Raw genomic sequence first — 27,543 nt, 5'->3', positions numbered from 1 at the left:
GCGTCTCAGCGCTCTCCCCTTTTCTTTTTCGTTGCCTGTTTCATACGTTGCGTGTCTCTGTGGTGGAGGGCCTGTGTGTCTGTGTATAATGCGAGATGCGGGCATTCTTTTCAGCTTCACGTGCGCGGAAGAGACAACGTAAGAGCGAAGGACACACGCGAGTACGCACCAAGCAGAAAAGAAAGGGTGGTGGATGAAGAGCAGAGAAAAAGCTGCTAATGTGCGCTGCCGCCCTTGCCGCACCGCATCGTATCACCTCCCCCTCCTGCCATACACTCCCGCGTTTCCTCGACAAGGAGCGTGAAGGTGACAGGGACTCGTGCAGACACCCACACACGCACGTGCAGCCGCCGCGCCTGTGCATGTGTTTCCTACTTTTCCCTCTGCTGCCAGCGAAACAAATTGATGCTCGCCGCTAAGTAAATATTTTCTATCTTGTTTTGTTGGCCCTTTTCCCTTCTCGCGGTGGTCCCTCTCTGTCCATTTTGTTCCGTCGTCTCTGGCGCTTTAATTAAGGCCACCCCCGTCCTACCCGTCCTCTTCCCCTCTCTGTCTGTCTGTCTGTCTGTCTGTCTGTGTGTGTGTGTGGGGGGGGGGATGTGGACTCTTCCCATCTCTCGTCTTTTTCCCCCTCTTCCTATCGAGTACTGCGCCTGGACCTTCATCGACAACGCGCAGGAAACGAGGTGAGTCCCAGCCGGTTGTGTGAACGCCTCTGCTTGCATTTTTTCGTGTGGAGCGGCGGTTGCCTTGCACTTTTCTCTTCCCGTGTCTCCCCCTCCCTCCACTCCCTCCCTCCATCCGCGTTGGTCTTTCCATTATCCCCTCCGTCTCCCCTCCCTCTCCCCTCGAAGCTTTGCTTGCATATTGGATCTCTGTTTTTCCTCGCTGTGTATGTGTGTGTGGTCGTCGACTTGTGCTGCTCTCACTTCTCTTCTTTTAGGTAATCCGCATGTTTTCTCGTTTGCCTTTGCTCGTTCTTGTCTGTAGCCGACTCGTGCCGACCACCCGCGGCTGGGAGAGGGTTAAGGCGAGGAGACGGAGTGTGTAGGGAAACCGTGTGCAGACCACAATAATGATGACGACTCTGATGGCACTTCACAAACTCTATTCTGCCGCTCTCTCTCTCTCTCTGTACGTATGACTCTCTCTCAGGTGCTTGTTTGCGTATAATCGCTTTCCCTCGACGGCTTATCTCTACTCAGCTTTGGTGTTTCTGCGTCTGTCCGTGTGCGTCTCTCTCCTCACTTCCTCAGTGTAGTTGTTACCCCTGCACCCGTTGTTGCTTTGCGTAGAGCGTATGTGCGTGTGCGTGTGTGCCTCGCTAGCACGCACACACGCACACATGACTCTCCCCCTTTCCGTTGTCGCCGTGTCTCTTTTCTTTTAGAGGGGTCTGTTGACTGTACTCGTATGCGTGTGTATGTGTGTGTTAGTCCGTACTTCCCGTGCTTCGGTGATGTCATTGTTTGCTTTTCCGGATGGGTGCCTCCTCCCCTCCCTTCTCTGCCTCTCCGTTGCTTCGGCGTTTGGCTGACTTGACTCGGCTGCCTTCTTTTCCTCTTCTCTCTTTGGCTTCTGTACGCGTTGTCTGGTTTTTCTTCTCTGTTGTATCGTGTCACGCGCTCGCTCTCCCACCTTCAGCTTTAAAGAACAAAGAGAAAGATGCGACGCCTACACCGTATCCCACGTTGCAGGCCAGGCAAGCTCACATGCAACGTGGGTAGTAAGAGAAAGAGACCAGTCGTGAGCTGTGCTTCCTGTCGGGACTCCTGTTTGTTTCACGTTCTCCCACCGTCTCTCCTTCTCTCTCTGGCCTACTATTCCCCCCTCTCTGGACTTCACACGGCCACTTTGATCCATTGACGAAGTTCACGAGAGCACCACGATGTCACCGGCTACGAGTCTCTCGCCCTGTTGTCTCTTGCTTTTCCTATCATGTGTGGGCCCGTCTCTCTCCCGCCCTGATGATGAGGCACATCTCAGCGCGGTATCAGAGGCCACTACCCATGCTGTGTAGGTAAGCCACGCAGTCCTCATCCCTGCCAAGGCAGGATCACTGCTGGTGGTGAGAGGGTTGGGTATCGAAAAGATGAGGGAGGGTCACGACGACGTATTGCTACCGATGTTGTCGGTTGGGTTGTAGATGGCACTGCGTCGGAGCGACTTGCGACAGAGGGAACACGTCTGTGCCACCCATGTAATGGGTGAGGTATCAGCGCGACCCGAACGTATCCCATTCATCCCTCAACAGCCTACTCGTATGCGCAGGCTGCGTGTCACCCCGAGGGAGGCTCCAGGTGGTGTCTCGCACAGTGGAGGCGTCTGTTAGGTGGGCGGATAGAGTTTGAGAGAGGGGCTATGCTCGAATGGCTGAGTCGGCGCACTGGTGTACCGCGTGTCCAGCTCTGCTTCACACCAAATAATTGGCTCGTGACAGGGCGGGTGTAGGAGTGGAGTTTGGCCCATGTGCTGTATGGCAGAGAATGCACACGTTGAGTAATAAGATCTCTCCTTGTGATGCGATGGGCTGGTGCTCGTGATTCGAGTGTCAACGTACGACTGTGTATGTCTTTTTAGTCTGCGTGTTAAGCAGAGACAGTGAGTGCCGCAGTCAGTGAGCGGGCGAACAGGAGAGAGTGAGAGAGACGCCTGTAAAAACAGAGAACGGACAGCACAGCCCTTTGAGTCTTCCCGCTACATTTTGCTTGTTCTCATTGGAGCGTACACGCGCACAGACGCCAGCGCGCACAGCAGACACGAGCCCTTCCGTCATTGCACCACGTGCAAGTGTGCGTGTGTGCGCCTGTCGTTCCACCTCTCTCTCTCTGTTTCTCTCTCTCTCAGCGTCTCATCATTATCTCCCCCCCCCCCATCCCACCGTCATCACCGCCATCAAAAGAAAACGTAAGGCACAGTGCGTTCTCCAGTGATGCCACCACCGACACCTTTGGGTGTGTGTGTGTGTCGCCTCCTGCATGCAAAGATAGAAATGCGTGGAAAGAGAAGGTTACTGCAGTCTGTCAACTGCCCACAGCCATTCGCCGCTGCGCCAACGCCGCGCCTCGTCAGTCATTCGGGCAGAAGCGCAAGCCCGAAGGGGTACGTGTGAGAGCAGACGGAAGCGTGTGGGACTAGGCAGCTAGGCGGAAGTGAAGGAAGAGATGAGGCCTGGCTTTCGCCTAGGAAGCGCGCGAGATACGCCTCGACCACTTCATTGCCTTCGCCTCTCACGCACTTCCTCTTGCACCACTGCACGTATACCACCTACTCGCTTACGTGCGAAGGGCTGGCGATGAGTGGGCGATACTACAGCGGACCTCAGCACTCTTCAAAGGCGCGGGGATCCTCTGAATAAGAGAGTCCGTGCTTACATCCATGCGGTGCGGATACGGCACCTGCTCTGCTTTCTGTCGCTCGATCACCTCCTGGGACAGACGCGCAGACAGAGACACAAGAGTCCTCCAGTCGATACTACTCTTGATGCTCTGCCTCACACCGACCCTCACACATCCTTCTCCCACGCACCCCCTCTTCTTCCTTCTGTCCTGAGCATTGCTGCCGCCACCACTGCACCCCTGCGCCTCTCTTCACTTCCTTCTTTCGTCTGCTGCTCACGTGATGCGTGGCACGCAGGAGCTCAGACGGATGCACAGACACAGCGATCTGCTCACATCTTCGGTCTTTAATACCTGCAGCTGTCGACAATGCATTAGCATCACGCGCGCTCACACCCCTCTCCCTCCCACAACGACCACAACTGTAACCCACAGGTGTGCACACGCCACTGGCACAGCGCTATGGCGTTCATGCTGCTGACTGGCTTCCTGGGGGCATACATTGCTCTCTGCGTGTGGGCACACCAATGCGTCCTGCGCACAGGCCAACTCGCGAAACGTACCCAGCAGTTTACCGATGCTTCCGGCTGCGCAAGGTCGGTGGAGTACAAGACCATCTGCGGAGACTGGGGGACGGCGATGGTGGTACGGGAAATCTTCAAGGACATGGTCTACACACGCCACGGCATTGACATTCCTGTGACCGGTAGTCCGTTGGTGATCGATGTTGGCTGTAACATTGGTCTTTTTAGCATGTTCGTGCTGGAAGTGAATCCGCACGCCGTCGTCGTAGCAGCGGAACCGATTCCTTGGCTGTGTGCGCTGGCGAAGGAGAACACGGCACGCTACGGGCAGCAGGTGTGGGTAGAGCAAGTTGGCATCTCGGCTGCTTCCCTGAGTGACGCAGAGTTTCTTGTCGATCCGCGCGTAATGGCTGGCGCCTCGATGTACGAGACGGAGATTACACGCGCGTGGAAGGACGCCGCGCTTTGCAGGCAGCTGTCGGTCGTGGGCCGCGACAACGTCACCGCGGGTAACCTGCCTGCGCAACCTACCCTACTCCTGTGCTCGCTGCTGGAGATGCCTGTTCTGCAGTGGCTTGTCACACTCCTGCTCATGCCAGCGTTGGTACTGTTTGTCATCTTTTTACTCCTCTCTCCGTCGAAGCGGAGGCACGTGCGATGCGACTGCGTGCCATTCGCTGAGCTTCTCGAGCGCTCGACGCTCCACATGCCAGACGTTGCGATGCGTCGCCGCATTACAGATGGGCCGATCGCTCTGGTGAAGGTAGACGTCGAGGGGGCCGAGTGGGACGTTCTCCTCGGTATTGCCGACTCAGAGTGGAGACGCATCGAGCAGATCGTCATTGAAGTGCACGACGTGCAAAACAGGGTTCGCCGTGTGGAGCAGCTGTTGAGGGCGAAGGGATTTCAGGAGGTGCACATCGCACAGGAGGAGTGGGTATCGCATAATGTGCTGCGCATTCACTCTGTCTTTGCCCGCCGCACCAAGACCGAAGGGTGAAGAGGCTGTCCTGCTGTTCGGTATGTGCACCTCACTGGTGGAGGAAACAGAGAGGGCCAAGGAGCGGTGGCGCGACGCCCGCTTCCCGTATCCACGCTGTGTATACGCCACGGCACCTCTCTGTGAAAAATGCATTTGGCGTCGTGCATCACTGCACATAGCCGCTCGAGTGTGGTGTCTCATCATGAGCGACTCGTGGCTGTCTGTGTCTCTTATCGTTTACCGCAACGACTCCGCTGCCTTATCGCCCACGTCTTTGTTAACCCGATCATCGCTGATTTCGTCAAGGAGAGCAGACGTGCGTGTCGAAGACGAAGCGCAGCTGCGCGTGTCCAGCCCACACGTGTGTACAGAAGCCCTTCGTGTAAAAGAGAAACAAAGGAAAACGAAGCCACAACTGTCGCACTCTTCTCCAGCTCTCACTCCTCCCCCCTTGCTGCTGTGGTACAGCATCTCCGCCCTGTGTTGCGAGGCACTCATGCGTGTCAGTGCCTGTTTGTTTGCAGTGGACTTCTCGCCTATCAGCGCTTCCTAAGCATCCTCCTGTGTGACTCTCTCTTTCTCATTCTCACCGACCGTCTCTGCTCCGGACCCCCACCTCCGCCATTGCTCTCTCTCTCTCTCTATCTACACACACGCACACCCACGCGCACAACGTGTGTGCTGTGAGAGCGTTGCCTGTTGAGCTCCCCACCCGCCCCGACTCTCCTCGTGCAGATACACATAGTCCTCCTCCCTATCTCTAGCTCACGTACGATACATACGCCTGTGTGGGCATATATCAACCCTGCCGCACAGATACCCGCGACGTTGTAGCACCACGTGCATAGTTTTCCCTTTGGTTTATCCCCCCCCACACACACACACACACGTCCAGCGAGGCTCTTTCCACTCCTGCACAGTACCGTCCTTCTTCTGCTCCCCATTCCGCGCTGCCACATCTTCAGCTATCCGGTGGCGGCTCTCTGTTTTGCGGGCCGCGGTCTCTCTCCACTTGCTTCTTCTCAGTACGGAATATACTACGACAACGACGACCACTACGACTACGTTCTTCTCCGTCAATTGCTTCTCTTGCCATATTTTAGGCTAACCCCTCCTCGTGCTCTCTCAGATAGGTCTATCACTACAGCAGTCTAGGACTCGGACACGTCGTCGGTGTTGCCCCCTCCATTCCAGCCTTCACCTCCCCTTTCCTTCCACACTTACCCCAAGCCTCCCACCGCAGCCGCGGCTCCCTTTGCTGAAAATGAACACCAGTCGCACCCTCACCCCCATTACCCTCACCCAGTACATCATCAAGAGCCAACCGCCACATTCTCGCGGCGAGTTCACGCTCTTGATGATGGCGATCCAGACTTCGGTGAAGGTGATTGAGAAAAACATCCGACGTGCTGGAATGAAGGGCATGTTAGGCTACATTGCTGGGCAGTCGGCGAACGCAACAGGCGACCACCAAGCGAAGCTAGACGTAATATCGAACCTAGCTTTCAAGGCATACCTGCTGAGCTCCACCAGCGTGTGTGTGCTCGGCAGCGAGGAGGAGGAGCAAATGATTATCGCCGAGAACAGCCACCGTGGCGACTACCTCATCTTCTTCGATCCTCTCGACGGCAGCAGTAACATTGATGCCAACGTCTCCGTAGGCTCTATCTGGGGTGTGTGGCGGCTGCCAAAAGGAACCACCATAAACAGCATTGAAGACGCCAACGCCGTGATCCGCTCGCTTAAGGGGACAGATATGGTTTCTGCTGGCTACGCCGTGTACGGCAGCGCCACGAACCTCGTGCTGACGAGCGGGCACGGCGTGGACGGCTTCACCCTGGACCCAAACATCGGTGAGTTCATCTTGACGCATCCGCACATCAGCATCCCGAAGAAACGCAGCATCTACAGCGTCAACGAGGGCAATTACGGCAAGTGGGAGCCATGGTTTAAGGAGTACATCAGCTACCTCAAGATGAACAAGTCGACCCGTTACAGCGCGCGCTACATTGGCTCCATGGTTGGCGACATCCACCGCACGCTCCTCTACGGCGGTATCTTCTGCTATCCGAAGGACTCAAACCAGGTGGAGGGAAAGCTGCGCTTCCTGTACGAGGCCGCACCGATGGCTATGCTCGTGGAGCAGGCAGGCGGTAAGGCGATGGGCAGCAATGGCCGTATTCTAGAGCAGTCCATCACTCGCCTTCATCAGCGCACGCCGGTCTACTTGGGCAGCCGCCAGGAGGTGGACCTGTGCATGGCCTTCCGCGACCGCAACATGAAGATGGAGACGCGAGCGCCGCTTTCCAGCAAGCTCTAGCAGCTTCTTATCTGTGTGTGATACCTGCAACCAGTGTATGTGTGCGTGTGGGTGGGTGGGTGTGCCTGTATACACGTGCATCTCCGCCCCTCCGGCATGCTTCACGGAGAGTAACCACAAAGACACACCCAACCACGCGTCCACCCACACACATACACACACATACGCTGACACGTATCGTGCTGAGCAAACGGTGGCCATCCCCCCGCCCCTACAAAGGAGAAGGAATGGGAAACAAAACGAAGCACTGACAGCGAAACAACTGCACCTTCAGCTTTGGCCCTTCTCCTCCTCCTCCCCCTCCCCACTTACCCTTGCTGGCCCGAGTGAGTTTCTCTCCCATTCCTCACTCATTGCTCATGCCTGCCCGGCGGTGGTGGAGCATCCGACACGTGGATGGCTGAAGGCGGAAAGAGTGCCAGGCGGGAGGAATGATGAGAAGTCCGAGGGGTTACATGGGGAAAAAGAATGAACGGAATAAGGGAGACAGTGGAGCATCGGTGAGACGGATGGTGGTGGTGAAGGTTGGAGGAGGGTTAGGGCCGCTCAGCCGTTGAAATTCAAAACGAAGCCTTATTGCCCTCGGCGTCATCCGCACTTCCTCCGCCCCCCTCTGGTCTGCTTTGCCGCGCATTTACCTTCTCAGCGCCCATCCAAGAAGAAAACAACGGAACGGAGCAAAACACCTAATGCAAACAGTGTGGGTTCTGAGAGCGCCAAGAGCGGCGTAGGGCGGGGAGTCGGCAACTGTGCAGAGGCGAGGGTGGCGCGCCGTGTTGTGTCTGTCATTCCTCGCCTCTCGCTCTTACTCCCTTTCCCCTCCCCTCCACTGAATTCCTCTTCCCATGCCTTCATTCTCCTCCGCACCGCTCTCCTAAGAAGTACTCCACACTCACGCACCGAAACAGGGCGCGTGTGGTGAAACAGTCGGGGGAAACGCCGACTTTGCTGCCCGTCCCCCCCCCCTTTCTTTCAATTATTTCTGTTCTTGTCGATTTCTTCCGTCTTTCTCTCATCGCCCTCGATCACCGACGCGCGCTGGCTACACCCCTCCATTCCTCTCGCGCAGATGGGCCGTACTGGGGGAAGGGGGAGGGGCGTGCTTCTTTCTCGCTCTTGCCTCTTTCAGTTATTGGGTGTGTGCCACTGGCCCCCCCCGCCTCTTTCCCCTGGTGTGGGCATGTGCAACCCTGCGGCGCTTCCTGCGGACTTACTCACCCAGTCGCCCACGCACCCGGGGAAAGCGGTGGGGGGGGGGGCCAGTGGCAGAGTGCGAAGAGAAGACCCCCCAACAAAAACGGCGAGGGCAGCAACAGCACACTGACCCCCCTCCCTCTCAGGCACTTGCGCTTCTTCATCGGCTGTTGTGGTGAGCATGGTGAGTTGTGCTACCCCCTCTACGCCTGCACATCGCTTATTCACTGCACGGGTGCGTGCGTGTCTGGTGCCTCGCTGCTCCTCTCTTCGCCTGCGCGGTGACCCTCTTTCCCTGCCCCCCCCCCTCACAAGACGCTTTTCGCCTCACCCTCCAAAACAAACGTAAGTGTCGCCTCTCGTCCCTCTCTCGAACTCGGGCGCCGCACTTGCCCCACCCCCCTTTTGTTGACTCGTGCGTTGAGTCGACCCTCTCAATACGACGCGCCATGCACAACGGTGGGAACAAGCGGGAGAGCGAGGATGGCGTGCTGGCTGGGTGGCACTCTTTCGTGGGTGTCTGCAAGTGGAGCCGCCTTGTCTAGTTCTTGTATACGTCCCTCACTCCCTCACCGTTGCCTCGCCTGTTGGTGCGCTTGCGTTGAGAGGTGCGTCAGAAAATGACACGGGGGCGGCCACGTGCGACCCGCGGCTTCCCTCGAGGGATCTAGCGTGGCTAGTGGACATGCTTCGAGCTCCCTCTCTCTCTCTCTCTCGCTGCCAGGTCCTTCCTTACATACGGCGCCTACGTCGAGTTACACATCTATGCAAATAAGTTCTGGCTCTTGTCCTTGCACCCCTATTAGCACTTGCCCCCTGAGTTCCTCTACTCTTTCCCCGCTCCGGCACCTTGATCCCCCTTCTCCTTCTTTGACTTGAGCGACGCTTAGCGTTTTGTTCTTATTCATGTCGTTCACACTCGGCGCTTTACGCAACCGCGTGATATTGTCATCCCCCCACATTCCTCTGCATAATAGTCCAGAGAGAGAGAGATCGACGATGCCACCAAAGTTCACCCACCCGCGGCTGGTGCACCACGTGAACCTGTTCACGCGCATAAAGGCGTGGTGGCTTGGCATCGAGAACCCCGAGGTGCTCTCCCGATACGGTGAACGGGGTGTTGTGCGAACGGCGTGGATCGAGTGGCGTGGCACGCTGGCCATATGCGCTGGCGGCTTTGTTTTGTTTGTCGGCCGTCAGCAGTCGAAGCGCGCGAATGACATTTTAGAGAATATTGAGCTGAACCGCCAGCGCTACTACCAGCGAGACTTTAAGCCGACGTACGTGCCGGGCGCGCCGGGCGGCGTGTACGATGGTGTAACGGGATATAGTTACCGCGATGGGCCCAGTGGACTCATGATTAACGCTGATAAGAAGCTTGTCTCGGATGAATCGCGGGCAGAGCGAGGGGAGCGCCTGGCGAAGACTGAGGTGACGCCGGAGATGGTCACCCATGCGCGCAATTTACTGCACAGCAGACGCTACGAGGGCACGCCAGAAGGCTGAGGAGGACACGACGTGTTAAAGTCTACCGGTAGCGGTGGTGTGACGCTGTCGGCTACTTAGACAGCGGCCACGTACACAGATACGCGTTTCTCTGTGACCTCGCACTTCTGCACGTTCTGTGTGGGCTCTCTCTCTCTCCCTCCCTCTGTGCTTCTGCTGGTGCGACTTCTTTCGGCTCTTTTTGTACTCGTGCTGAGCTGCTCGGCACCCTCGCGTACAGGCGTGCGCGTCGGGGGAGCAGCGACGGCGGAACTGCAGACACGCGTGAAGAGGCTCTCGCACTTTCTCTCTTGGGCTGCCTCCCACTCCTACATCTAGTAGACTGCAGCCCCCCTCTCTTTTGCCTTTTCGCTCTGTCCTCCCTGCGCCTCTCTCGTCTCCCTGTGGAGGACTTGAGTGTGCGGCGTTTACGGCGGTGTGTGTGGGCGTGTGTGGCCGATCGCCTTCATGTCTTCACCTGCCTTTGTTGCCCCCCCCCCTCTCTCTGCCCCTCTCTCTCTCTCTCTCTCGGCAGCCGCTGTGCACACCTCTGCCCTATTCACTCTGCACTTCAGCCCACACACCCACCCACACACACACACACACGCACTGCGCTTATCGCTGAGGGTCGAAGTGGCCCGCACAGGTGCGTCCGATCACGTCTTTTTTTCGTGACTTGTGTGCCATCAAAACGCTTCTTTGGCGCTAAGACAACTCGGTTGGTTCACCATGTCCTCGACGCACACTGCACCGCCCACAATGGCTACGAAGCGGTGTTACGCACCCCAGTTCCTCGAACCGGGTCAACATATCAAGGTCGCTTCCCGCAAGCCGGCTTCAAAGCTATGGGGTGCGGCAGGAGGTGACCCACTCGCCGGCAGGCCGCCACGCGATCCGTGGGAAGACTTGGACGACAGTGCTGAGGAGCCGTGCTCCACGTTGGCCGGTGAGCCTGGCTCGCAGCGGCCCCATCGCCACCACACTTGCACATCCGGCGGCCACCCGTACTCGGATCGGCTCAGCGCGTCGCGCAGCAACGCTGCGAGCACATCGCCGCACAGCAAGGAGGGCAGAAGCAGTGACTTGGCGCCGTCCACAGAGGCAACACCCCCTATGGACGACCTCAATGCAGCCGGTGACGAAGACGTTGACTGTGGCGCAACCATCAACAATGACCGTGAGAAGAACTACTACAGCGCCACGTCGGTTCTGCCAGAGCTGTCGGCGGCTGAACGAGCGAAGCGAGTGCGCGATGCGCAGCAGCGCGCTCTGGAAGCCAAGCACCTAAATGCGCTCGCGCATCAAAGGGTGGCGCCACGGCCCAAGACGCTGGTACGCAATCGGCATGGCAGGCTCAACGCGATCGCTATACACCCGGCATCTGGGACAGAAAAAGAGGCTGGGCCCACGATGCTCATCTCCGACACTCCTGCCAGTCCAAGCGGCCAACCAAAGATGATGCAAGGGTGCTCCTCAACGCCGCCAGAAGCGCAACCGGAGCCACCAAGATCACACGATGATGAAGGCGGCTCCGATAGCGGAGTCAAGTCTCCTCAAGACTCCCACAATGTTCTTACCGAGTCGTGTTCCTCGGCGCTGCTGGAGGTCCCGCCAGGGCAGCTAGAGATTGACCTGGACTGAGTATCACTTGCGTGTACATCGGTTGAGAAGCATCACGCGTGTTGTCTCACCGGAGGTCAGCCTCCCCTGCCTGCCTCGGTCTTCCACTTCATTCACTCCGTCTCTTCCTGGCGCATCGAAGGAAAGGAGGATACGGAGCAGACAATCAGCCCCCATGAACATAACGTTGCACACACCGTCACATCGGTTGTTCTCCTCTTTTTACGGCTAGTCTACCCCTCCCCCCCCCCCCCCGGGGGGGGGGGGGGTAAGCAAGGCGCAGTCCAGATAGCCTGTGTCGCGTCATTCGGCTCTGATCGGCGTCCCACAGCACTGGATTGGCACCTGTATGCTGCTTTGACCTCCTCCTCCTCCCCTTTCTTCCTCTCTCGCGCGCGTTCGCTGTTTTTCCCTCTGCCTCCACCCTAACCTCGCCGCTGCGCGTGAACCTGCTGCCCCTGTACGCAGACAGAATACATGCGCCTCATCCATGACTAACCCTCACCACTTGTCAACCATACCATCCTCGTCGCCTGTTCCCCCTCCCCTTTCTTTCCCTCTTCACTCCCGCACTTTGGTGTGTGTGGGAGAGTGAAGCAGCGGAGACAGCAGGTAGAAGAACAGCGAAGGGAACTGGAGCAGAGTGCTCTGTCGAAAACCTCAAAGCAAGAGAAGTCAGTTCTGAGAGCAACACGACACACACACACACCTCCCAGCCCAACGCACATACGCACGCACAGGCACACAATAAGAACAGAGAGAGAGAGAAGTGCTCCAAACTGCGAGGCCGCAGCGCATAACACGCCATACAACGCTCGCTTCCGGCGCGGTGCCGGCCGTCGGGAACCAATGACGGCGTCGTACCGCCCTGGCGCTCTATTGCATCTCCGATCCTCTTTCAGCTTCATGAGGCGCGGCTTTTCGACGGGTGCAACGGTGGCCGCAAAGGCTGCTGCCCTTCGTGACGCCACGACGACAACGTCGCTTACGTGCAGCCACCGCGCTTTCCGCAAGCAGGGCGCAGCGAATCCGAACAACACCGACGCGGCGGAGGCGGCGGAGCTCGAGAAAGATCGGCAGGCACTGAAGAAGTACGGCGCGCTTGGTGGCTTTGCTCTCCTGTGCATTGCAACACTGTGGTATGGCAGCCGGCAAGCCAAGCAGCGCTACTTTGGTGCGGAGGGCAGCGCGCGGGTAAGCGTCGAGACGCGTGGCCGTCCTGCACTCGGTGGGCCGTTTGTGCTGGTGAACACGAAGGGTTACCCAATGTCGCAGGCAGAGTTCCTCGGTTCGTGGGCCTTCTTCTACTTTGGCTTCACGCACTGCCCGGAGATCTGCCCAGTCGAGCTGAACCGTATGTCACACGTCGTCGACGCTGTCCACGCCGCCCGCCCGCAGGAACGCATTGCGCCATTGTTTGTCTCGTGCGACCCGCGCCGTGACTCGCTCGAGGCCATCGACGAGTATCTCTCCGTGTTCCACCCCGACTTCATTGGACTCGTTGGCACGCCGAAGCAAGTGAACGACGCGTGTCGCTCATACCGCATCTATTACTCCATCCCCACGGAGGAGGACACTCAGCAGGAGGATTACCTAATCGACCACAGCATTGCCATCTTCCTCTTTGATCCTCAGGGCCGCTTTGTCGACTTCTTCGGCAATCGCTACGACGAGCGCGAAATTACGGAGAAAGTGCTGCACTACATGTCCGAGTACGCCAAAGATCCGACGTGGACCAACTGGTGAGGAGGAGGAGGAGGAGGGGGTGGGTGGGGAAGGAGAAGCTGCCATTTCTCTCATGTTTAGCGTCGTGTTGGCCTTCGTTGCTTCTTGAGTAATGCTCATGATGGCAGTGTGGTTACTGTCGTCTGCTGCACCTGTGGTCCCTCTCCGTGTGTGTGGGGGGGTAGGGGGGTGTCGGTGGGTAAGTGTCGCGTATTACGCCTGCAACGGAGCTCGGCTGGGCACGCGCTTGGCTCAGCTGAGAGTTGTTTCCACAGTCTTCTCATCAGCAACAGAGAGCGAGTGTGCAACTCTCCTATTTCCCCCTATACGTCCCCTCACCCCTGCATGATGCGTATCGCCTCACATTGACGCGCACATCACTACAGGCAAAGATGCAAACACGAAAGGGAGGCGTGCACACGGGAGCCCACAGGTGCCATAGGCTCAGATTCGGTGTAAAGGTGCGTTCTTTGCTCTTGCATTGCCTCCACCCCACACCCTTGCCGTTCCATTCTCCTGCTTGGCTGGGAGTCACGCCATTTTATGCGGACGTCTGCGCTCACGTGTGCTGGAGCCTATTTCTCCATGGTGGTAGTGTTGCTCTGGCGTGCGTCTGCAATGGTCTCTGAAAGCACGGCAGTGATACGTGCCAATGCAGCTGTCCTCTCATCCCCCCCCCCCCGCACACATTTTCCCTCTCCCTCCCTCCCTCCCTCTCTTCAGGTCCGGCCTCTTTTCTTTTCAGTTTCCGCTTTCCCGGCGCATCCTCGACGCACGCACACGCAAGCAGAGCACGAAGTGTGAACGAGAGAAAAGGCCACACGCAGACAGTGGAACATTTTTGGCGGTACGCGTCGTCTTCCTGCTTCGCCACTTTGTCTCGCCACCACTGCCATCAACGCCCTCACCACTCTCGCGTTCTTTCTCGTTCGTGGTTCGCCTCGCTTCCCGCTACTGTGTGATTAGGAGAGGGGGTGCAGCTCGGCATCTGCATATCCGTGCGCGACGCAAGGTGCACTCAGCTGTGTCTCAGGTGAATTTCAATCGTATCGTCCAACAGCGGCAGCAGCACGGCGACAGCTATGTACGAGGCGCTTCCAGCCACACCGATGCGTCGCCAGCTTGGCACGTCCACCGATGACGCTGCCATCTTCCTCGAAGACACGGTTGATCGGGTGACGGCGCAGTGCATTGACGCCTCACCATCTGCCTTGGCGCTGCTGTCACCTCAGCACATGCCAACTAGCAGCGCCGCCCACGTCGACGTCACCGAGTACGACGCGAACTACCTTGGCCCTCTCTCGACTTCCCACCGGAAGAGCACCGGTGGAAGCAGCAGTGGCAGCAAAGGTCGCCCGAGCCACCATCACCACCGTGCGCTGCACGACGTCACGAACACATCCGCCACAAAGATGGGCTTCAGCGCAGCATCCGGTAGCAAATCTCCTACCCCCAAGGCGGTACGGGGGAGCACATCGCACACCACGCACCCGCAGAGTGTCTCGTCCAGCACCTCGCTCACCCGCAGCGTGTACGGTCGCAGCCCGTCCGCCTCTGAGCCGATGGTGCCGCTCGCCGACTATGAGGCACTGCAGCGGGAGCGGAACCGGTACGAGAAGATGTACGAACACCAGCGCGCGCTCTACGAGGATATGGCTGAGAAACACGCGGATGCGTACCAGGCGCTGCAGGACAAGATCATCGAGGTTGTCGCCCTCTCCACACGCAACGAGGAGGGCAAGCGCTTCATTCGGCAGCTAAAGCGGGAGATGTCCGAGAGCCGCACCCGTGTGATGGACATGCAGAACAGGGCACTGGAGGAGGCAAAGTTGGAGCGATCCGCAAAGATGCGGTACGAGGCGCTCATTCAGGAGCACGAACGCAAGTACGAACGGCTGGTGGAGCGGCATGAGATGAAGCTGGCGGGGATGGAGAGCCTCGTGAGGGATTTGACATCCCTGCGCGGGGAGCGAGACAACATCCACGTCTCGCAGTTGGACTCCTTGCTGAAGGCTGCCTACTCGAAAAGCACAGCCCTCTTCAGCGACCTGCTCCGCCAAGGCAAGCAGATTGATCTTCTCTACGAAGCCAAAGCCGCACTTGAGGCGCAGGTAGAGCAGCAACGCAAGGAGAAGCGGGAGGTTGAGGCAACACTGCGAGAGGAGCGGCGCCATATGGCCACCGAGATGGAGCGTATGATCGAGCAGATTGAGGAGCAGCAGCAGTCAATTCTGAATCTGCGTCAGATGCTTATTCGAACCATGGACAACCGCGACAATCTCTTCGCCTATAGCCGAGGTCCGCGTCATCCCCAAAGTGACGAGGACCATGATGGCAGCGATGACAGAAGCCACAGCAGCAACAGCAGTCTCACGTCCTCGCCACCGATATCACCGATTGTCGACAGGGGCGTGACCGCGGAGGTTACGGAGGATGAAAGCGAAGACACCGAAGGCGACGGCGTATACGCGGTGCCTGCGCGAAAGGAGGCAAAGGAAAAAGGCGCCGATGTGGAGCGCAACCCGGTACGCGTGTGCGGAGCCATGACAGCAACCGGGCCCATCACCCCCGCCTCCACCGTCTCCACGAACTTACTCTCGAGCAACAGCGTCGTCGCACCTCGGCGCACGGCGACTGTCGTGAACAAATCATCGGCTACCCTCTCGAAGGCGAGAGTCACAGTGGTGGTGCCACCACTCCCGTTGACATCACGGGATAGCTCGTTGTCGTTTCGGCAAGGTTCTTGCCGGTATCAGCGCAGCAAGAGCGACGCTGATGAACACACCACGGTGAGGGTGGCGGACGACGACCACCGCCTACGCCAGCGAAGCTCCAGTGATGAGGGTAGCGCCGCCAATCCCAGGCTAGCGGACGCCTCGCTGTGCACAGCATCTGCTGTCTCGTCGGTGGCGTCGCGACGGCGGCTGGACTTCACCACTGCGCTGGCTGTTGTTGCAGAGAAGCGCCGTCGCGACCGGGCCAACCGGGAGGAGAATACTCTCAAGCACGAATTAGATAAGGAGAACAGCAAGCCGACTGTGCCGCATCGCGTCATTGTCCGCTCCTGCGGAGCAGAAAACATAACGACAGCGCGCAAGACAGTGTTAGCAGAGCACGACGGCGACAACAGTGGAACACAGCGGGGCGAGGATGAGGAGGCGGAGCCGCGGTTGTTCCCATTCAACGTGCTGCGGCCTCGCGAGTGACGACGGTAGCTTCGTGCGGGTGTGCAACTGATTTCACATTCCTCTCTCTTCAACTGCGTGTTTGGCTGGCCATCCGCATCCTCTCTGTCCGCCTCTGCGCCTCTTCCCTCTTTACCCTGTTGAAGTACTCCGCTTTCTCTCCCCTCCCCCTTTGGCACCACGCCTTTCATCACTAGACCCTCTTCACCTCTTCACTTCTGAGTTGTTGTTTTGCTCGTTTCTTCTCTGTTGTTGTTCCCGGCAGCGTTAGAGGCCCTACTGCAGCGCACACGTCTCTCCTTCCTTTTTTTTGTTCGTTGGGTTTGCGTGGGCGCACTCTCGGGGCTCACGGCAGACACGTCTGCAGGCGTGCGTCGGTGCGCGTGTGTTTATACGGATCCCTGAGAGGATTGGCTTGTTGGTAACTCCGCATGTACAATGTCAGACCTCAACTCTCTACTTTGTTTTCTCAGTTCTGTTCTGTTCTCGCGCGCACTCTCTCTCTGCGTTCCCATGCAGCTGCGCGCGAAGTGGTTGACCACGTCCACGTAGATACTCGTAAAGGAAAACGAAGAAGTGGGGTTGGTGGGAAGCGTTGGTAGAATGTATCTCACGCACCAGACATACGCCGGTGACAGAGAAAGGCGGTCTCCGCCCGAAGAGGAAGAGGGAGTGTGACAGACATGGCTACCCGCTTCCATGCGTGGGCTTCTCTCTGTGCGCTCGCGTGCTGCCCCCCTCCCCCTCTCTCTCCACTTCTCGCTCTTTTATTCTCCAACGTCGGCTCTCCCACTTGTGCGAGTCTTCTCGTCGTTGAATCACACGCGGACTCGTGCAAACTACACACCAAAGAGTGAAAAGGCACCAACAACGAGCTGCTGCACGCACACACACACACACACACGCTGCAGCATGCGTGTGCGTCAGCTTGATAGACAGCCGAGAGTGTGAGGGTGGCTGTGGAGAAAGAGAGGAGACGACAGGGGAGGGCGCGCGCACACGCGCGCCGGCAGTCGGCGTGCCTCTCCCCTACTCATGTGCACGCAGACACGTACACTTGTGGAGCACTTGGTGTTGCTGCTGCCTCGCATGTCGCTTCACCTGTCTTGTCTACCGCTGTGCTTCTTAACTTTCATGCGGCCTCTTCCTCTCCTTACATGTTTGTGGCTACGCCTGCTGCAGGTTTGCGCCGTTCGCTCTGCTCGCCAATACTCGTCTCTCGGGCACTGGCGACGCACCTTCACACCTATCGAAGATGTGCACTAGCTCGGCTGCGGCGTCACTGGTTGACGGCAGTGGTGGTACTCCGGCGTCGTGGCTCTCACAGGACAGTGTGCATGCACCGTCGCGAGCGCTGGACTCAACCGCACTCTACGAAGCCCGGCAGCAGTTTGGAATGAACGAAGTGCGGATGACCGTGGCACCGCTCCACCCCCTCGTTCTGCGTGCCTTGCTATCCCCCAGCACGGTCCTCGTGGTGGGCGGGGCGCTCATCTACGACGTTGTTGGCGGCAGCTACCGCATGTGGTATACTGTGGTGTGGTTCGTGGTGATGCAAGTTGTTGTGCTGATGACGACGGCACTGGTGGACCACGCAAGAGTGCGGCGCCTCCAGCACTGCCTAGTGCTGGACCGTGCGGTTGCCTACCGCGAGGAGAGGTGGGCAATGGTGGGGTCAGCACAGTTGGTCCCTGGTGACCTTGTCCAGCTCGCCGCAGGGTCAGTGGTGCTTGCTGGCTGCTCTCTCTACAGCGGGTCCGTGCTGATCGATATGTCGGACGTGTCGGGGCGCACCCGCGCTAAGGTTGTCACCGCAGGCCAGCTGCTGATCGCCGGCGCCAAGGTGGTAGACGGGGCTGGAGATGCCGTGGTGCGCTACACAGGACTGGAATCGTGTGTGGGTCAGACTATTGAGCTTATCGTGGGCCTGCCCCACGGCTTTGTGCAACGGCAGTGGGTCAGTCGAAGCTACGCTGGCACGTACTTCCTCATAGCTGCCGTAGCGGTGGAAGCGGAGGTGGTGCTGTTCGGGACTCTGCGTGGGTGGGACGGCTTCTCCGCGCGGAGGATGGCGCGAGAGACGACGTTGTTTGCACTGCTGTGCGCCCCGCTTAGCTTTGATCTCACCGTGTACGTGGCCACGTCGCGGGGTGCGTCGGCAGCTATGCAGCGCGCTCAAGCCGTGGTCTTGCGCCTGGGCACCCTCCTGTCGCTCGCATCGGTGGACAAGACGGGCACCCTGTCCTCTGGTCACTGCACCCTCGCGGCGCAGCATCGCGTCTACTTGGCAGGATACCCATCTCGTGCAGCCGTGATTCAGCTGATGGCGCTGGCGTGCCAGTGGCGAAGGCCAAGTCTGCACGCGACGAAGCGAGCTGTGCTGCGCAGTGCAGACCTTGACGCCTGCGACGAATACACGCAGTTGAGCTACGTAGAGCACGAAGGTGAGCATCGCAGCTCCGCCGTGCTGCGCCGGCGGGATGGGACGCTTCTTCGAGTCACCGAAGGGCGTCTTCGCTCCGTCTTGGCGCTCGTCCAGCATAGAGAGTCCGCCACCGCATGTGTCGAGGCGCAGCGCCTGGTGTTCGCCTGGAGTCAGAGCGGTCTGCGGTGTGTAGCGGTGGCGGTCGCCGAGGGCGATGAGCCTTGGCGGTTCGCGGGCCTTCTCACCTTTGCTGACCCACTACGTGGCGACGCGGCTGCGCTGGTCTCGGGCTGTAGCCGACTTGGTGTCGACGTGACTCTGATCTCGGGCGATGAGCACCGGGCGGTCGCCGCCGCTGCAGAGGCAGTGCGGCTCCATTCTGAGGTAATGAGCGGGCGAGACGTACCGCCTCCTGAACGTGTGGGAAGCGCTGCCCCCGCTCGTCAGCGACTGGGGTGGACGTGACAGTCGACATGAGCGCCGCTGTATAATCTGTGAGCGAGTACGCCAGCCGTTGTGTGTACGCTGAGATGCAGCCTGACCAGAAGGCAGCACTTGTGCGGACGTGGCAGCAGTCGGGCCGCGTTGTGGGTGTGGTGGGCGACGGAGTGAACGACGCCGCAGCGGCGCGTCTTGCAGATGTCGGCATCGCGCTTCTCTCGGGTGAGGAAGGGCGATGCCGCAGCACGGGGAGCGCTGTGGGGTGCAGATATCGCTCTCACCTCCGATAGTCTCGGCGCCGCAGTGGAGCTGCTTATCGTCAGCCACGAACTCTTCGGCACTTTTTACCCCATCTTCTTCTGGATAACAGCATCGGCACTGCAGCTGGTGGTGCTCGCTGCCGCCTTGGCGGTGGCGGTTCCGCGGCGCTGTTCATGCAAACACTCGAAAGAGAACCGGCTAGGACTGCCGCCGAGTTGTCTTCACGTACTGACACTCGTCTGCGTCAACGGACTGACGCTGCTGTGGATATCCACGCAAGTTGGCGATGACGCCTACTGGACCGCGGCACCGTGTCGTTGCCGCTACACCGTGGCGCTCCTGCAGGCATCCACAATAGCTTTTGTCGGTCTAGTCGGCGGCCTCGCCTGTGGCGGACATGGGTGGTGGCCACTAGGCTCACGCAGCACTCCGCCGGCCATGACCCAGGAGCGTCTTGGCGGCATTCTCACGCTCTATGTCCTATACGCGAACCTTTTCTTGACAATGAACTGCTCCTCACCGGTGCGGACGGGGTGGCGCTTCTGGCGACAGTCACGTCTGCACGTCGTCCTTGCTCTCGCTGCGGCGTATGGGCTATATATGTGCTGGTCGATCGATGCGCATCCGAGCGTCGCCGCTTGCTTGTGCGGCTACTGTGGTGTCGTCGCCGTTCTGCAGGACATGGCAAAGCTCATGGTGCATGGCATCTTCGACTGCCTCAAGCGGTGCGGCAACGCCAATGTAGATGAGGTTGCCGCGGCGTCGCTGCCGCGCGCGACAACAAACATGCCATCTTGCGACCCCGCGTGTCGCCGTAGTTCCGTGTCGTTCCCTCTGGATGCAGTGGTGGGCTACATTGCCAGTCTCGATGCGGCGCTGCTCTGTCGAGCCCGGCCTGCCCCAATTGCCTCAACGGAGTGAGATGGACACGACACGGCAGCACGAAGAGTGGCGGTGCGGCCGACTCATCCGCACCGCGTGCTGCTCTGTGCTGGAAAACATGACGGAAAAACGCCTTCGCGTCAGACGTGTGCCTTTTTGTATTTTTGGTGTTGTGATGGCCGTTGTGGTAGTCGCCTCACGATGCCGGTGCCACACGCCATGCTCTCTCGCTGTCTCAGCGCCTCCTCCCCTTCTGCTCAGTCGAGTGTGCTGTAGCTCACCACACAGAAGCTTACACACTCTCAGTTGCACGATCATGTGCTGCACTGCCCGTCCCTGTCTCGCAGGGATGCGCACACGTACACATCCACCCACACCACCGACTAGTCTACTTCATCTTCTTCTCCCCTCCTCCCCCCTTTCTTTGCCGCACGTGTGGACGCGCTGCTGTGCGACTCTTTCCCACATTACGTGCGATGACGATCTGCACTTGGTCATTGCTGTTATTCACGCCGAATGACATAGGCTCACCTCGGTGAACACCGGCGGTGGCACAGACGCACACGCAAGCATAGCACATCTGCCACGTCTACGAACCTCTTTGGACATCGCTCATCGCACCCTTCTCCCCCCCATCATGTCCCGACCGAAGCAGCGAGCGGCGGAGGTAACGCTGCATCACTTCTTTAAAACAGAGCGCGTCGTCCGCATGGAGTGCGAGCGGCGGGAGGCCAAGGCTCGACTCAGGCTGATCGACACCATGTCCGGAGACTTGGACGACCAGCTGCTCTGCGTGGCGCAGTTCAAGAAGGAGTGGCTGCAGAGCCGACGTGTGTTGGAGGAAGCCAGGCAGGCCATTCTGCAGGAGGAATCCTCCAACCGTGCAGATGTGGAGGACGAGTACAAGAGAACGACCAAGAGGGTGATACGCCACTGTCATCCGTTAGGTACTCCTGCAGGATAAGGGCGGGGCGGTGGACAGCGGTAGCCAAGCAAGAAAGAGATACGGGACGCCTCTAGTGCGTCTGTGGCTGCAGCCGTCGCCACTACTGTTGCTGTTTTGAATCAGCTCTGAACGGGGGGCATCAACAGCATGCCGTTAACGATGAGGATGTCCCCCCATCCCACTTCTGCTCTCTGCCACCTGGCCGTGTAGAGAAATACAGTGATACATGCAGGCCCATCGAGATTGACTACACTCCTACCATCGGCGTACAACTCAATCAGCAGCACTGCTGCTCCCACAGGCAACTCGTCTCAGCGTCGGTCTGTATGTCTGCACCAGCGCCACCCACCCACCCCCCGATTGGGGAGTAGACGAACGATCAACGCTCCTCTTCGCTGCCTGAAGTTATTGCCTCTCTCTCTCTCTCGGCCTCCATCTTGTCGAGCACGAAGCGGACGCAGCAGCGTTCCATCGCACTTGCGGAGGCGACTTCAGCGTCGTGTTTCTCATTTCTCTTGTTTTTTTTTTTTGAAGTGGCGCCGCTGTTCACGGTGAGTCTGTCACCACCATCCTGCACACCCGCAGCCCCCTCCTCCCCCCAACGCCCACACAGTCAACCTACGGCGTAGATCTCTCATGCTTCCCTCGCTGCGAGCAAGTCCTACAATACAGGCTCCTCCCGCATTCTTCACCTTTATCGCTGCTACCCATGCGATCACCGCGGAGCTGAGATGCGAAACACAAACAGCAGAAAGCGGAGAGCCACGCAAGTGACCCGTCCCAACCGTCCTTTTCCTGCAACTGACTTGCAGCCTCAAACACACACACGTGCAACACTGGGGCTGCGGCGTGGGCAGCGCGAGCCCCTTGTCTACAGCTCTGTAGCGTGTTGCCTCCTTCGCTGCCGCTCTGGCACTGTCATTGCTGCTGCCGTCCTCGGCTACGGGCAGCTCACATCGCCTGTGATGGAAGCGGGAGCGAAGCGTGTGACGCTGGTGGTGATGTGGCGTTCTCCATAGACGCAGACAGCTGCGCCGTTTGCTCATTCAGCTTCTTACCTCACGGAATGTATGTGCGTGTGCACATTTGGGTCTCTCCTGTGCTTCGCCTCTACGTCCCTTCTCCCCCTTTCGCCTCATCACTTATGTCTGCTCTCCCTCCCCCTCTCTCACAGCACCAACATCAGTAGCAGCTGCACCGACCGGAGAGCGACGGAACACGGTGCGCTAAAGCACACCTAAAGAGGAAATTGAGGGTGTGCCAGCCAGAAGGCGCACATCAAGACGACAGTGTAGACACCCGCACCGGCACGCCCAGACATAAATTTCCGGAAGGCCCATACACACACTCATAGAGCACTGATAGACGTCCTGCACTACTACTGTAGCTACTACAGCTGTAAGTGCAGTCGCCTGCAAGCTACCTGCGCACACACAAACCCCCCCCCACCACCACCACCCTCTGGTTTGATTCATGTCAGCCTTTACCACTCCGAGCCGTACGTCATCGACTACCTCCCGGGCTGCTGGGATAGGGCACAGCGGCAGCTCCAGTCGCCGCGTTGTACGCTCGGCTCTCGAGGTACTGATGGAAACTACATCCCCAGAACTAGAAAGACTCCGCAGCACAGCTGGGGAGAGCTCTGTGAAGCGCTCAGCCGTCGCCCCTACCTCATCCTTCTCCGTTACCTACACCACTGCACCTGCTGCTGTGTCGACGTTATCGGCGACGCATGCTACCGTGAGGGGTGTGCCGGTAAGCGCACCATCTGCCGCTCCCACCGCCGCATCCGGCGGCGCAACGCCGACCGCAATGGCGCACTCGTGGGCAGAGCCCAGCGCACTAGATTTCTTGTCGCCGCACAGCAAGGATGCGCGGGAGTCATCATTTCAGCTTGTACCTTCCGCCGAGTCTCATCGCCCTCATCGTCGTCGTGGCTGTCGGAACACCTCCGCGTCTGGGGCGATGCTGCGACCACCTGCTGAGCATCCTCGTCATAAGCAGCACAACAGAGAGGACACACTGTACAACAAGGATGATTTCGACGGCCAACAAACCAGCGTTGGCGTCGATGGGGAGGCCTACACTGCGCCACCTCATTCAGCAGTCACAACACTCTCCCCTGCCTCCCCGTCTCGTAGCCTCTACGCCGACGTGGAGGCTGCCCAGCAGCCGCTGTCGCCAGTAGTTGAGGCCTTGTACGTGCCCCCCTCCACTCCCACCCCGGCGCCATCGTCGTCACATTCTGCTGTGAAACGCCGCCACCAAGAGAGCAGCACCTTTGATAAGAAGCAGAGGTGGGAGGAGAAGGGAGAAGATGACGTTGAGCAGGTCGAAGCGGCGACCCTCGTGACTCAAGCTGACGTGACGGCCGCTATCACAGCAGCTCTGCGCCGCTACGAGAAGGAGCGAGATGCGGAGGAGGAGGCGGTGCTTCAACAAGTCAGCAAGGAGGTCGAGGAACAGGCAAGCCGCTACGCCAACCTTATCGAGGCCTACAACACCGTGTGCGCTGACAGAGCGACGTTACAGGAGAAGCTCGCCGAGACAGCGAGGGAGTGTGATGAGCTGCGGCACGCACTGCAGCGGTCGCGCCAAACGCAACAGGCGCTAACGGACTCGGCGAAGCGGCTGGAAGTGGAGTTGTGCCACGCAAAGGATTTACAGCAGCAGCAGCAGCGTACGCTTCTGAAGACAGAGGTGGCTGAATGGGAGGCACAGCGCGCACGCTATGAGACACGCCAGGGCACGCTCGAGGCACAGCTGGATCAGGCGCGCGAAGAGTTGCGGGCGATGGAAGCGCGCGTTTCCGAGAAGAATGACGAGCTCGCCGCGCTGCGAGAGCGCGCCGCGAAGGCGTCTACCGAAACGGCGAATGAGTACGCCGACATCCATCTTCGGATGCGTCAGCTGGCGCAGAACATGGCCACGATGGAGGACGCCCTACGTGAGCGGGACACCACCATTGCAGAACAGGCGGCGCGGCTGCGTGAGGCCGCTGAGCGGCGGGAGTCGGAGGTGCGTGCGGCGACTGCGGAGAGGGAGAAGACCGAGGCAGCCCTGACGAGCGCACGCGACGCACTGCAACGGCAGACGGACGATACTCGGCGGCGCATGCACCGCGTCACCGAACTTCAGCACCAGAGGGACGCACTAAAGGAGGAGGAGAAGGCGACGCGACGTGCGCTGCAAGCGGCTTCAGAGGACCAGGGACGTGTGCTACAGTCATTGCAGCATGTGCTGGCCATCGCGAAGCAAAGTCTTTCCTGCACCACCGACAGCGCGGGACACGCCGGACCGCCGTCCTCCGAACTCTCGTCACGTAGTCCTCACAGATTCACTGCCAGTTGGCAGGGGGGTCACATGGATCGCACGCTCGTGTACGAGGACGACCATGAGGACAACGCCCATGCGCTGCGTAGCTGCTCCGCAATCTCGCCGCCTGAATCACGTTCGGGCTCGGCAAATTGTACACCGGAGCGGTCGTCCACGGAGGAGGAGGATAACGCAAGGAGTGAAAAGCTGTTCTCGCTTTCAGCGTTGGCTGCGGAGAAGAAGCACCGCAGCGCCTCTTCCCCAAAGTCCTGCAGTCACCGCGCATCACACTCTCCCTCCGTGGCGGCGCCTAGCCAGCGACGTGCGCGAACGTCGTCGCCGCCTCAGTCAGCACGCGTGGCAGCCAGAGAAACACCAGCGAAATACGCTAAGGGCAGCCCCTCCGTGCATAATACTTATCACGAGCTGCACCACCGGAGCTCGCAGGCGCTGATCCTGTTGCGTGAACTCCACCGATGCGTCTCAGCTCTCACCTTAAAGAGGCGGAAGTCGTCGTCCGGGAGGGACGTAGCTCCCTCAAACACCAGCGGCAGCTTTGGCCGATCTGGGGCAACTGCAGCGAAGCTCCAGCAAGCCTGCCGCTACCTCAAATCGGAGCTGGACCGGGTCCAAGCAGCGCTGAAGGAGACACAAGCGGAGTGCCAGTGGCGGTCGCTCTCGATGAAGAAGTTGGAGGAGGATGTGCAGGCTGCTCGCTGTGGTGTGCTCGCCGCGGAGAAGCAGCGGCTAGCGTGCGAAATGCACGTAGAGACGGCTGCACTTGTGCGCGAGGAGCTGGAGGCGCAGCTTATGGAACTGAAAGCCACGTGCGCGGAGACGACGGCTGGGCAGAGGGCATCCGAGGACGCGGTGGCGGAAGCGAAGGCGGCCGCCGAGCGCAGTGCAGCCCTAGCGGAGGAAGCGGCGCAGCTGAGAGAAGCTGCGGAGTCGGCCCTTGCTCGGGAGAAGGCCAAGAGTGCACGTCAGGCCACCTCGCTGCGCGATCAGGCTGCAGCGCAGACAGCTCTTACGGATGAACTGGAGGAGCTAAAGGAGAAACACAAGGCGGCCCTTGCACAGCTGCAGACGCACCACGCCCGTGAGGCGGCCCAGCAGCTGAAGCAGCAGGAAGAGAGTCACACGCGCGGGGCGGAGCTGGCAGAACTGCGCAGCGTTGTAGCAACGATGAGGACCACGCACGGGACTGCCGCGGAGGCGTGGAAGACAGAGCGTGCGTCCCTCGGTGCGCTCGTCTCAAGCCTTGAGACGAAGCTGCGTGCTTTGGCGGAGACGACGATGGCTGCGAAGCGCCGCTGTGCAACACTAGAGGAGCAGCTTGCACTGCACGCAGATGTGGAGAGGACGACCCTGAAGACAATTGGCGACATTGCCCACGCGCCACCGCTCCCACCCTCGCTCGACGCTGCAGCCATGGGCGGCGACTCCTACACATCGCACGCCCATGATGCTGTGTTGCCGACGGAGAAGCAGCTCTTCGGCGGCGATGATGAGGCGCCGGAGGTGGAGGACGTGGTCGTGGTGTCGACAGAGGCAACGCCATCGGGGAGTAGTGCGGACAGGGAGCTTGCACGTGTAGCCTCGCACACGCGCACGACTACGGTCCGAACTACCGCACTGTCGCTGGTGTCGGCGCGCCTTCCGGTGTCTAGCGCTACTCCATCTAGAGTAGCGCCATCAACGGCCGTTTCGCCAGCATCGGCTCCCCCCTTTGGCGGCGCCTCCCTGGAGGCAGCAACCTCTTCTCCTGTGGCTACTCTCGCGCCCCTACGTCAGCACATTGTTGCCGCTGTGCATCAGTTGGCGCTGGAGGCGGTGCGCTTACGGCAGGGCTCTGTACTACCGACCATGAGGTCACCCATCATAACGCAGCCTCGAATAGCAACTTGCCGGCCCCGCGACATGACCTCTTCAGAGGGGTGGTACACCGGTGAAACGGCACACGACGGCGTCTGCAGCGACGCGAAACGACCGTGCACTGCTGCTCTCTCCTCTCCACCACCGCTGGAGGCTTTCATCGCGCCTCAGCCACAGCCGCGATACCAGCACCAACATCAGTCGCCATGTACGCCACACAAATTGTGCCCCTCCACCACCTCTGCCGCCCAGCCTCGAACCTTGGAGAAGGCGCCGCAACCGATTCAGCACAGCGACCGTAGCCAGATAGGAGGTTCACCGATGCCGTCGCAACCGTCGCGGCATGCAACAGCAGGAAGCCCCTCAGGGTCGTACAGTCCGCCGGTGTCCGCTGCTACCACCGCCGCAGTTGGTGAGCACATTTACAATGTGACACGGCCGTCCAGTTTGCGGCCACAGTGGTCGTTATCGTTGCCTTCGAGTCCACCGGCCTCTCACGTCACCGTTGCGACTAACGGAAAGCTCTGGAACGAGGCGCGACGCTCTGCCTCCATAAAGGATGGGCTGTCGGGGTATTCTAGCAGCACTGGACGTGGGAGCGTCGATGGAAGCTGCTCCCCAGCGCGGCCGCCGTCTCTGCGTGCTTTGTCGCTCCCTCTCTGAGTCGTGAAACTGAAAACAAACGGAAGCGAGTGCGTGTGTGAGAGAAAGAGGTGGGTGCTCAACACCGCGCTCCCCCCCTTCTCCCCTCCCCTCACACGTGGGTGCTGCTGGTGGCGCTCCCCCATGCTCAGCGCCGTCGGTCTCTTGCGTTGTGTGGTGGATAGAACGAGATTTTCAAAGCGCGCACGCACACGCACACACACACTCTCTCTCTTTGTGTAAAGGTGCGCTATGAGAGTACAGAGGCAACGAGTCCCCTTCTCGCACGCAGGGGCTTCCCCCTCCAACTTTCGTTGTCGTTTCCTCACGTAGGGCATCGGTCGAGCGGAGACGACACTGCCACTGCCGCACTCCCACCCACC

At 59.4% G+C, this 27,543-nt stretch overlaps 8 protein-coding genes and 1 pseudogene across 8 annotated transcripts, besides 1 other annotated feature; all 9 read left to right on the top strand.

Annotated features, from left to right (window-relative positions):
* The first annotated feature begins 1,962 nt into the window (after positions 1-1,962).
* Positions 1,963-2,508: a repeat region.
* Positions 2,509-3,800: 1,292 nt separating this feature from the next.
* LPMP_041120 (methyltransferase, putative) lies at positions 3,801-4,862 on the top strand (the record flags this gene model as incomplete). The annotated part of the gene is made up of 1 exon (XM_010705454.1): positions 3,801-4,862. The coding sequence occupies one exon, from the start codon at positions 3,801-3,803 to the stop codon at positions 4,860-4,862; it is 1,062 nt and encodes a 353-aa protein (XP_010703756.1).
* A 1,246-nt stretch (positions 4,863-6,108) lies between these two features.
* FBP (fructose-1,6-bisphosphatase, cytosolic, putative) lies at positions 6,109-7,164 on the top strand (the record flags this gene model as incomplete). The annotated part of the gene is made up of 1 exon (XM_010705453.1): positions 6,109-7,164. One exon carries the CDS (start codon positions 6,109-6,111, stop codon positions 7,162-7,164), a length of 1,056 nt encoding a protein of 351 aa, XP_010703755.1.
* A 2,193-nt stretch (positions 7,165-9,357) lies between these two features.
* Positions 9,358-9,864, top strand: LPMP_041100 (hypothetical protein; the record flags this gene model as incomplete). The annotated part of the gene is made up of 1 exon (XM_010705452.1): positions 9,358-9,864. The coding sequence occupies one exon, from the start codon at positions 9,358-9,360 to the stop codon at positions 9,862-9,864; it is 507 nt and encodes a 168-aa protein (XP_010703754.1).
* Positions 9,865-10,572: 708 nt separating this feature from the next.
* LPMP_041090 (hypothetical protein) lies at positions 10,573-11,484 on the top strand (the record flags this gene model as incomplete). Its single annotated transcript, XM_010705451.1, has 1 exon — positions 10,573-11,484. One exon carries the CDS (start codon positions 10,573-10,575, stop codon positions 11,482-11,484), a length of 912 nt encoding a protein of 303 aa, XP_010703753.1.
* An 828-nt stretch (positions 11,485-12,312) lies between these two features.
* Positions 12,313-13,209, top strand: LPMP_041080 (cytochrome c oxidase assembly factor, putative; the record flags this gene model as incomplete). Its single annotated transcript, XM_010705450.1, has 1 exon — positions 12,313-13,209. One exon carries the CDS (start codon positions 12,313-12,315, stop codon positions 13,207-13,209), a length of 897 nt encoding a protein of 298 aa, XP_010703752.1.
* Positions 13,210-14,270: 1,061 nt separating this feature from the next.
* Positions 14,271-16,394, top strand: LPMP_041070 (hypothetical protein; the record flags this gene model as incomplete). Its single annotated transcript, XM_010705449.1, has 1 exon — positions 14,271-16,394. One exon carries the CDS (start codon positions 14,271-14,273, stop codon positions 16,392-16,394), a length of 2,124 nt encoding a protein of 707 aa, XP_010703751.1.
* Positions 16,395-17,502: 1,108 nt separating this feature from the next.
* LPMP_041060 lies at positions 17,503-20,421 on the top strand (annotated as a pseudogene).
* Positions 20,422-21,019: 598 nt separating this feature from the next.
* LPMP_041050 (hypothetical protein) lies at positions 21,020-21,346 on the top strand (the record flags this gene model as incomplete). The annotated part of the gene is made up of 1 exon (XM_010705448.1): positions 21,020-21,346. The coding sequence occupies one exon, from the start codon at positions 21,020-21,022 to the stop codon at positions 21,344-21,346; it is 327 nt and encodes a 108-aa protein (XP_010703750.1).
* Positions 21,347-23,293: 1,947 nt separating this feature from the next.
* Positions 23,294-27,181, top strand: LPMP_041040 (hypothetical protein; the record flags this gene model as incomplete). The annotated part of the gene is made up of 1 exon (XM_010705447.1): positions 23,294-27,181. One exon carries the CDS (start codon positions 23,294-23,296, stop codon positions 27,179-27,181), a length of 3,888 nt encoding a protein of 1,295 aa, XP_010703749.1.
* Positions 27,182-27,543: the final 362 nt, after the last annotated feature.

This window comes from Leishmania panamensis (assembly GCF_000755165.1).
Source record: "Leishmania panamensis strain MHOM/PA/94/PSC-1 chromosome 4 sequence".
Lineage (NCBI taxonomy): Eukaryota > Euglenozoa > Kinetoplastea > Trypanosomatida > Trypanosomatidae > Leishmania > Leishmania panamensis.
The sequence above is the reverse complement of the archived record's forward strand: the minus strand, read 5'-3'. Positions and strand labels throughout refer to the sequence as shown.